General features: G+C 48.9%; 1 protein-coding gene across 5 annotated transcripts in view; it reads right to left on the bottom strand.

Annotated features, from left to right (window-relative positions):
• Positions 1–6,761, bottom strand: part of SLC4A5 (solute carrier family 4 member 5) — a 145,923-nt gene that overhangs the window by 4,427 nt on the left and 134,735 nt on the right. For 3 of the 5 annotated variants that reach the window (XM_054548027.2, XM_054548031.2, XM_054548029.2), the window contains 2 exons: positions 5,437–5,592; positions 2,033–2,100 (listed from right to left, as the gene is read on the bottom strand). In XM_054548027.2, the coding sequence (XP_054404002.1) occupies positions 2,033–2,100; positions 5,437–5,592 (224 nt within the window). The other 2 variants (XM_054548028.1, XM_063713590.1) reach the window with 2 other exon arrangements.

Raw genomic sequence — 6,761 nt, 5'->3', positions numbered from 1 at the left:
CCGATATTCTTGCACAGGGTGCTCTGTCTTTGTTTGCATGCCTTTCTTTCCACATCCCCAGGGATTAAGCATCGCACCTGGTAAATCATTGACGCTTAGTCTTTGTTAAACCAGATCATGTTGCAGAGCCTTTCACTGAAACAGAATCTTGCTATTTAGTGGTCTTTGCCTCCATCTGTTTTCATAAATTCAGTAAAACACCAATGAGGTTGGGAGATGCCATCTCCACTTACCAAAGTTTCTTCATTTCTGACCCTGTCTTAGGGATTGTGTAATTTAACAGGGTTTTGGAAACCCCTAACCTGGTCCAAAATTTCTACTGCCTGAAATTGGGAGCAGTTAGTCAATTTCATGTAGATTATTTTATAAATGAAAATAAGATAGACAGACTGCTTTTCTCCTAATACCGGTGTATACTAACGTGTAAAGATCAATGGCATCACATATATAGGAGCCTGACTGGGGAGGTGGGATGAGAAGGAAGGTGGAGATTAACTGGGACAGGTGACACTTTGGGCTAGAGCATCCTTGGGACTGCTGCTTAGGGAGGGTTGAACTGGGGAAAAGTGTGTCGTTTCACCCTGGCATTGGGATAGCAGGTTTGCCTTATAATTCAGAAGATCCCCTACCCCATTTCCCCAGAAATCTCTTGGATGAGTGCCCTCTGTGCCTGGAGATTGATCTTCTAGACTTGGGATAGCCTGTGCTGTAATTACTGTTTGATCCCTGTCCATTCTAGGGCACAAGGCAGGAGTGGGACTGCCCCTGGCATCTTCCCAAGTAACAATGAAGTAAAGCCTTTCTTGCCTCTAAATTCGTCTTTTCTGTGTTTGCGCCCACTATGTCATCATCAGGGAGTCTCACCTTTTTCACGGGTGGCTTCTCATGAAGAACAGAATCACATTGTTGGCATGGGGGCTCCTGGCAACTGGCCTTGAACCTATTCTTAACAGTTCCCATCTCCAGTTGATCTCTGACGTTGGCTTTCCTCCATACCCTTTCTGATCTTTGCTAATTAACCCTGCTGTTAATTCATTCTACAGAGTACCCTGGGGTTTCGATCCTTAGCATTCATTTATCCTGGCTTTCAGTGATATTACACTTAAGCCATTCCTAGTTTTTCTGTTTTCTTTTTTTGAGATGGAGTCTCGCTCTGTCGCCCAGGCTGGAGTGCAGTGGCGTGAACTCGGCTCACTGCAAGCTCCGCCTCCCGGGTTCACGCCATTCTCCTGCCTCAGCCTCCCGAGTAGCTGGGACCACAGGCACCCACCACCATGCCCGGCTAATTTTTTGTATTTTTAGTAGAGACAGGGTTTCACCGTGTTAGCCAGGATGGTCTCGATATCCTGACCTCGTGATCCACCCGCCTCAGCCTCCCAAAGTGCTGGGACTACAGGCGTGAGCCACCGCACCTGGCTTCTGTTTTCTTTTTGTCGATATTTACTTTTTTTTTTTTTGAGATGGAGTCTCACTCTGTCGCCCAGGCTGGAGTGCAGTGGCGCGATCTCAGCTTACTGCAAGCTCCGCCTCCTGGGTTCACGCCATTCTCCTGCCTCAGCCTCCCTAGTAGCTGGGACTACAGGTGCCCACCACCACACCCAGCTAATTTTTTTGTATTTTTTTAGTAGAGACGGGGTTTCACCATGTTAGCCAGGATGGTCTTGATCTCCTGACCTCGTGATCCGCCCACCTCGGCCTCCGAAAGTGCTGGGATTACAGGTGTGAGCCACCGCACCCGGCCACAACATTTACTTTCAATTTTTGTTCTACTTAATCTTTTATAAGAATTTCCTTTACTAAAGTTGAATACCTTTGTGTGTTGTAACCATGTTGTTATGTCAGTAAGAAGACATATTTGTTTCTTGGCCCTGAATGATGAGTCAGGTTTGTCAGCCTTTGACTCCCAGTTGGGGGCCAGCAAGGGCCTTCTACTGAGAGGACAGCTAGCTTGGGAAATCCTAGACCCTCCGCCTTCCCGGCCATTTCCTAGTCTCTTACCTAATATGCAAGGAGTCTACCTAACAGTGTTTACCTTCGGTCAAGTTCTGTGTCACTGAAGGAAGAATCAGAGTGAGTAACTCCAACTGGAAGATCTTTTTCCTGGCAGGAAAATGAAAATATCAGATGTGGAGCAGGTTTGAACACCATATTTCTCCGGGCTTCCCCCACCATTTCCTTTCTTTTCCTTCTCTAACCCTAGAGCCAACACTGTGCAAGAGGAATACAGGGCCTCAGAGATGTGTGGCTTTGGGCTTAGTTACTCCTTCACCCAGAAGGCGCTCAGCCGGGGCTAGGGGGTGTGAGGCATGGGAGGGCCAGGGAAGAGAGAAATGGGAGTGGGGAAGGAGTCTGAGAAACTCAAGATCTTGAGGTGCCTATGATGGACAGTGCTGATGGGAAGGATGCCCTGGCTACCCACCCCTAATCTGTCTTTGAGGGTGGCAAGCCCTGTATTAGAAGCACCGGGCTCGGGACTAAGGTAGGGATCTTTCAGAAGACTCGGGACAGGCTATGTTGCCTGGATGACAGGACTGGCCACCTATAGGGAGCTGAGGCTGGGGGGGCGTTAAAGGCAGTAATATAATCTCCCAGGATTTCCATAAGCAATGCCCAATCCCTCCCAGGCAGCCTCCCTCTCAGCTGTCTGCTGAGAAGGTGCTGAGGATTCACACAGAGGCACAGCACAACCACCATGAGGACCTCCAATTATGCCTGACTTATAACCCAAGTGCTATGCTACCTATTTCTCTAAAGGGGAAAGCTTGGTTCTGAGCCCTCAACCATTTCAACAGCCACTGGAAAACATGGGAGGCCTGGTGGGCCATGTTTGGACTGATGTGGTCTGAAACAACACAGAAGAGGGCCAGGAGATGCCACAGGGATCTGGGGACACCTGGGGAAAGGAGGGAATGAGGGATTTTGCCTCAACTAAAGTGAGAATTAGTCATTTGAGTCTGCAGGCTTTGCTCTGGGGTTTCCATCTGGTTGGAGTACCAGTCCTGGTAGCCCAGTTCTCTTTGACCTCTGCCTAGGACAAAGGTCTTCTAGCGCAGGGGTCCTCAGCCCCCAGGCCATGGAACAGTAGCAGAACCAGGCTGCACAGCAGGAGGTGAGCATGGGCGAGCAAGCATTAACCCCTGTGCTCCATCTCCGGTGGGATCAGTGGCAGCAATAGATTCTCATAAGGGTGAGAACCCTATTGTGAACTGCCCATACGCGGGATCTAGGTTGCGTATTCCTTAAGAGAATCTGAGGTGGAACAGTCTCATCCCAAAACCATTCCCCACTCCCCTACTGGTCCATGGAAAAACTATCTTGCACAAAACTGGTCCCTTATGACAAAAAAGTTGGGGACTGCTGCTCTAGCATCCAAAATGATTAGATCCCCCTGAGTTACAGATGAAAGTTCCTAGGGGAAAGACATGGAGGACTAGTAGTAAGAAGGGAGAGACATCATGTGTTTTACTTACTGGCAATGCAGTGGATACCGTTTTGGGGATCTGATTGGACACTTTCCATGGGAATCTTTATAACTGAGGGAGGAGGGAACTGGGGCTGGAGAAAAACAGTGGGAAAAGGGGATAAACACCAACACAACAACTTGGCTCTTTTTTTTTTTGAGACCGAGTCTCGCTCTATTGCCCAGGCTGGAGTGCAGTGGTGCGATCTCGGCTCACAGTAACCTCTGCCTCCTGGGTTCAAGTGATTCTCCTGCCTCAGCCTCCTGAGTAGCTGGGATTACAGGCGTGCACCACCATGCCTGGCTAATTTTTTGTATTTTCAGTAGAGACGGGGTTTCACCATGCTGGCCAGGCTGGTCTCGAACTCCTGACCTCGTGATCCCCCCCACCTTGGCCTCCCAAAGTGCTGGGATTACAGATGTGAGCCACTGCGTGCAGCCAACAACTTGGCTTTCTTGCCAAGATGGAAAATGCATGCATGCACATTGCAAACCACCATTCTGTTCACCTCTAAACAGTTAGGGGGTGCTGCAAATACTCTGGGGTCCACTGAAGGGGAATGGGCACAGTTAGCCTGCTGTCCTATACACACCATCGGACAGATCAGAACTCTTCCAGGAATGTTACTCATCATAACAGTTTTATCTGTCACAGCAACCAGTCACTTGGGAATGAACCTCACACAATAACTGTGTTGCTATAAAGACAAGTAAAATGAATTTGTATAAATTGAATCCTGTTTTTCCATTGATATATCATAATTCAGAGAGTTTTTTCCCAACCCTGTAATAGTTCTTGGCATGTGGTAGCCACTCAGATATTTATTGAAAGTATCAACAAAAGAAGTATTTGTCTTTAAAAGGCACTTAGTCTCTGTTTCTTTGTTTTCAGAACCCACCTTTACAAATCATCTACAAACACATGCATTATGGGACTCTTCCTGGAAGAGCACAGTAATTAAGGACCGGGGGAGTTCTGACTGATCGGAAGATGGTTTAATCACCACCAGCCAGTCAGAAGGGATTTGCCTTCAACAGGTTTCATCTGCACAAGGCAAAATCACTAGAACAGGACAGGGTGGATGCAGAGACGTGAGTTTGGGTCAAACTGGGAGATTGGGAGCCAAGCACAGCATTAGGAGATGGCACAGGCAGCTTAGCGTATCAGAAACCAGCAAAGTCAGGAATTATTTTCTTAATTCCTTCTTAGAAATGTAGCTACATGTCCATTTTGGGTAAGTCACTTCCTTTTGTGGGGACAGTTTCATCGTAAGTAATGAACACGTGAATTAAGAATCTTTCTGCCTCATGTTTTGTGGTTCACTATAATTTCTGGACTGGCCCCTTGTCTGTTGACTCCCTGAGTGTTTTGGGGATGAAATGGGAAGGGAGCATGGGAGAAGAGGGGCAGATGGGGCAACCATGTTGTCCCAGGCATCTGGGAAATGTAGCCAGTCTCCTTTCGGCGAGGATACCTGCCTCTTTCCCCAACTTTGTCCTCAATACCCTAGGCAAAGGCGCAAGCAAAACTTGTTCCCAGCCCCTCCTGCCTGTCTGGAGTCCAGTCTACTTATAAGGCCCCATTAGACACCTCTCCCCAAGTCTGCTCCACTCTTTGGAGGTCAGTCTTCATAACCACCTTCCATGCTGGAGCTGCCTCCCGGCCCTTCCCACAGAAACCCGCTTGCTGTGATCACGGCCGTAAAGCCCACAGTGATGGAAAGAGTGGGCATGGCCAGTCACCTTTTCCCTGGACAGGGAGTCTCATTCACTCTGGCCCACCCTGAGGATATTCACATAAACGCAAGAGCCCTCAACACCCTAGACCAAGACAAGCAGATGCCCCAGCCCATCCTGGACTGGGCCGAGGCACTGCTGCAGGCCACCCAAGAAGCCGCCCTCTCCCTGTCCCTGGCAAAAGTGGAGAGAAGGTCTCTCGATTTCTCCTCTGTGCCCCGGCCTCACATCTTCCCCACCTCCTCATCACAGTCCTCGTGGGCCCCTTTCTTTCTCTTCCTCTTCTTGTCTGTCTCCTTTTTTTCCTTCTCTGGGAGGATGTTGTCAATCCAGGCCAGGTCGTGCTGGGAAAAGATGAAATCCAGAAGCCTTCGAACAATGATGAGGCCCAGGATCTGTGGTGGAGAGAGACTAAAGTTTTGTGAGAATTTGGAGAAAACTGTGGTCTCAATGCCCAAACTCAGGCATAGATTTTTTTCTCCCTCAGTCAGCTGAGTTCAGGGACTTTTTGTGGTGTCTTTGGAGCCATCTCAAAGCTCCCATAAGCCATTATTCACCTTCCCTCCACCGTGGTTCCTCTCGTCTGGCCCCTCAGGTGAGTGACCATGCCTACCAGTGACCAAGAGGGACAGAGCCTGTGAAAGCCGAAGTGGGGAGCCTTAGAAAGGCCATGGGCTGGAGAACTGCAGTTATTCTTTAAATTAGTGGTTCTTAGCCGGGCGTGGTGGCTCACACCTGTAATCCCAGCACTTTGGGAGGCCGAGGTGGGCGGATCGCCTGAGGTTAGGAGTTTAAGACCAGCCTGGCCAACATGGTGAAACCCTGTCCCTACTAAAAATACAAAAATTAGCCAGGCATGGTGGTGAGTGCCTGTAGTCCCAGCTACTCAGGAGACTGAGGCAGAAGAATCGCTAGAACCCGGGAGGTGGAGGTTGCGGTGAGCCAAGATTGTGCCACTGCATTCCAGCCTGGGCGACAGAGCAAGACTCCATCTCAAACAAATAAAATAAATACATAAATTAGTGGTTCTCAAACTTGAGCATGTACCAGGACCTGGAGGGCTTGTTAATACACAAATCACTGGATTCCCACAGTTTCTGATTTAGCAGGTCAGGTAACGCCCGAGAATTTATGTCTCTAACCACTCTGTACGTTTGCCAAAACTCATAGACCCACACATTGAATTTTACTGTATGCAAATTAAACAAAAAAATCAATAGGTGGAGGGTGTGGGTCTTGCCCTACCTTATCTGGCTGTGTGCCCAGGGTCACTCTGCTCACGCTCTCTGAGCCTTATTTTCTCATCTGTAAAGCGGGGTTACTAGTGCTTTGGGGGCTGGTGTGGACTTAGTGAACAGTACTCAGTAAATGCTAATCATGACTACTACTGCCTTTCCCTTTGCCAGCTCTGAGGCCCCTGAGGGCACTGGGGGGAGGATCTATCTCCCTTTCCCTGCAGTGGGGGTTCTCAACCCTGGCTGCGGGTCTATGCTCACCTGTGGGCCTCATACAAATACCAAAGTCTGCGTTTCCCCAGAGATTCTGATTTGATTGATCTGGGTTG

The sequence above is a fragment of the Pongo abelii genome, chromosome 12, assembly GCF_028885655.2.
Source record: "Pongo abelii isolate AG06213 chromosome 12, NHGRI_mPonAbe1-v2.0_pri, whole genome shotgun sequence".
Classification (NCBI taxonomy): Eukaryota; Metazoa; Chordata; class Mammalia; order Primates; family Hominidae; genus Pongo; species Pongo abelii.
The sequence above is the reverse complement of the archived record's forward strand: the minus strand, read 5'-3'. Positions and strand labels throughout refer to the sequence as shown.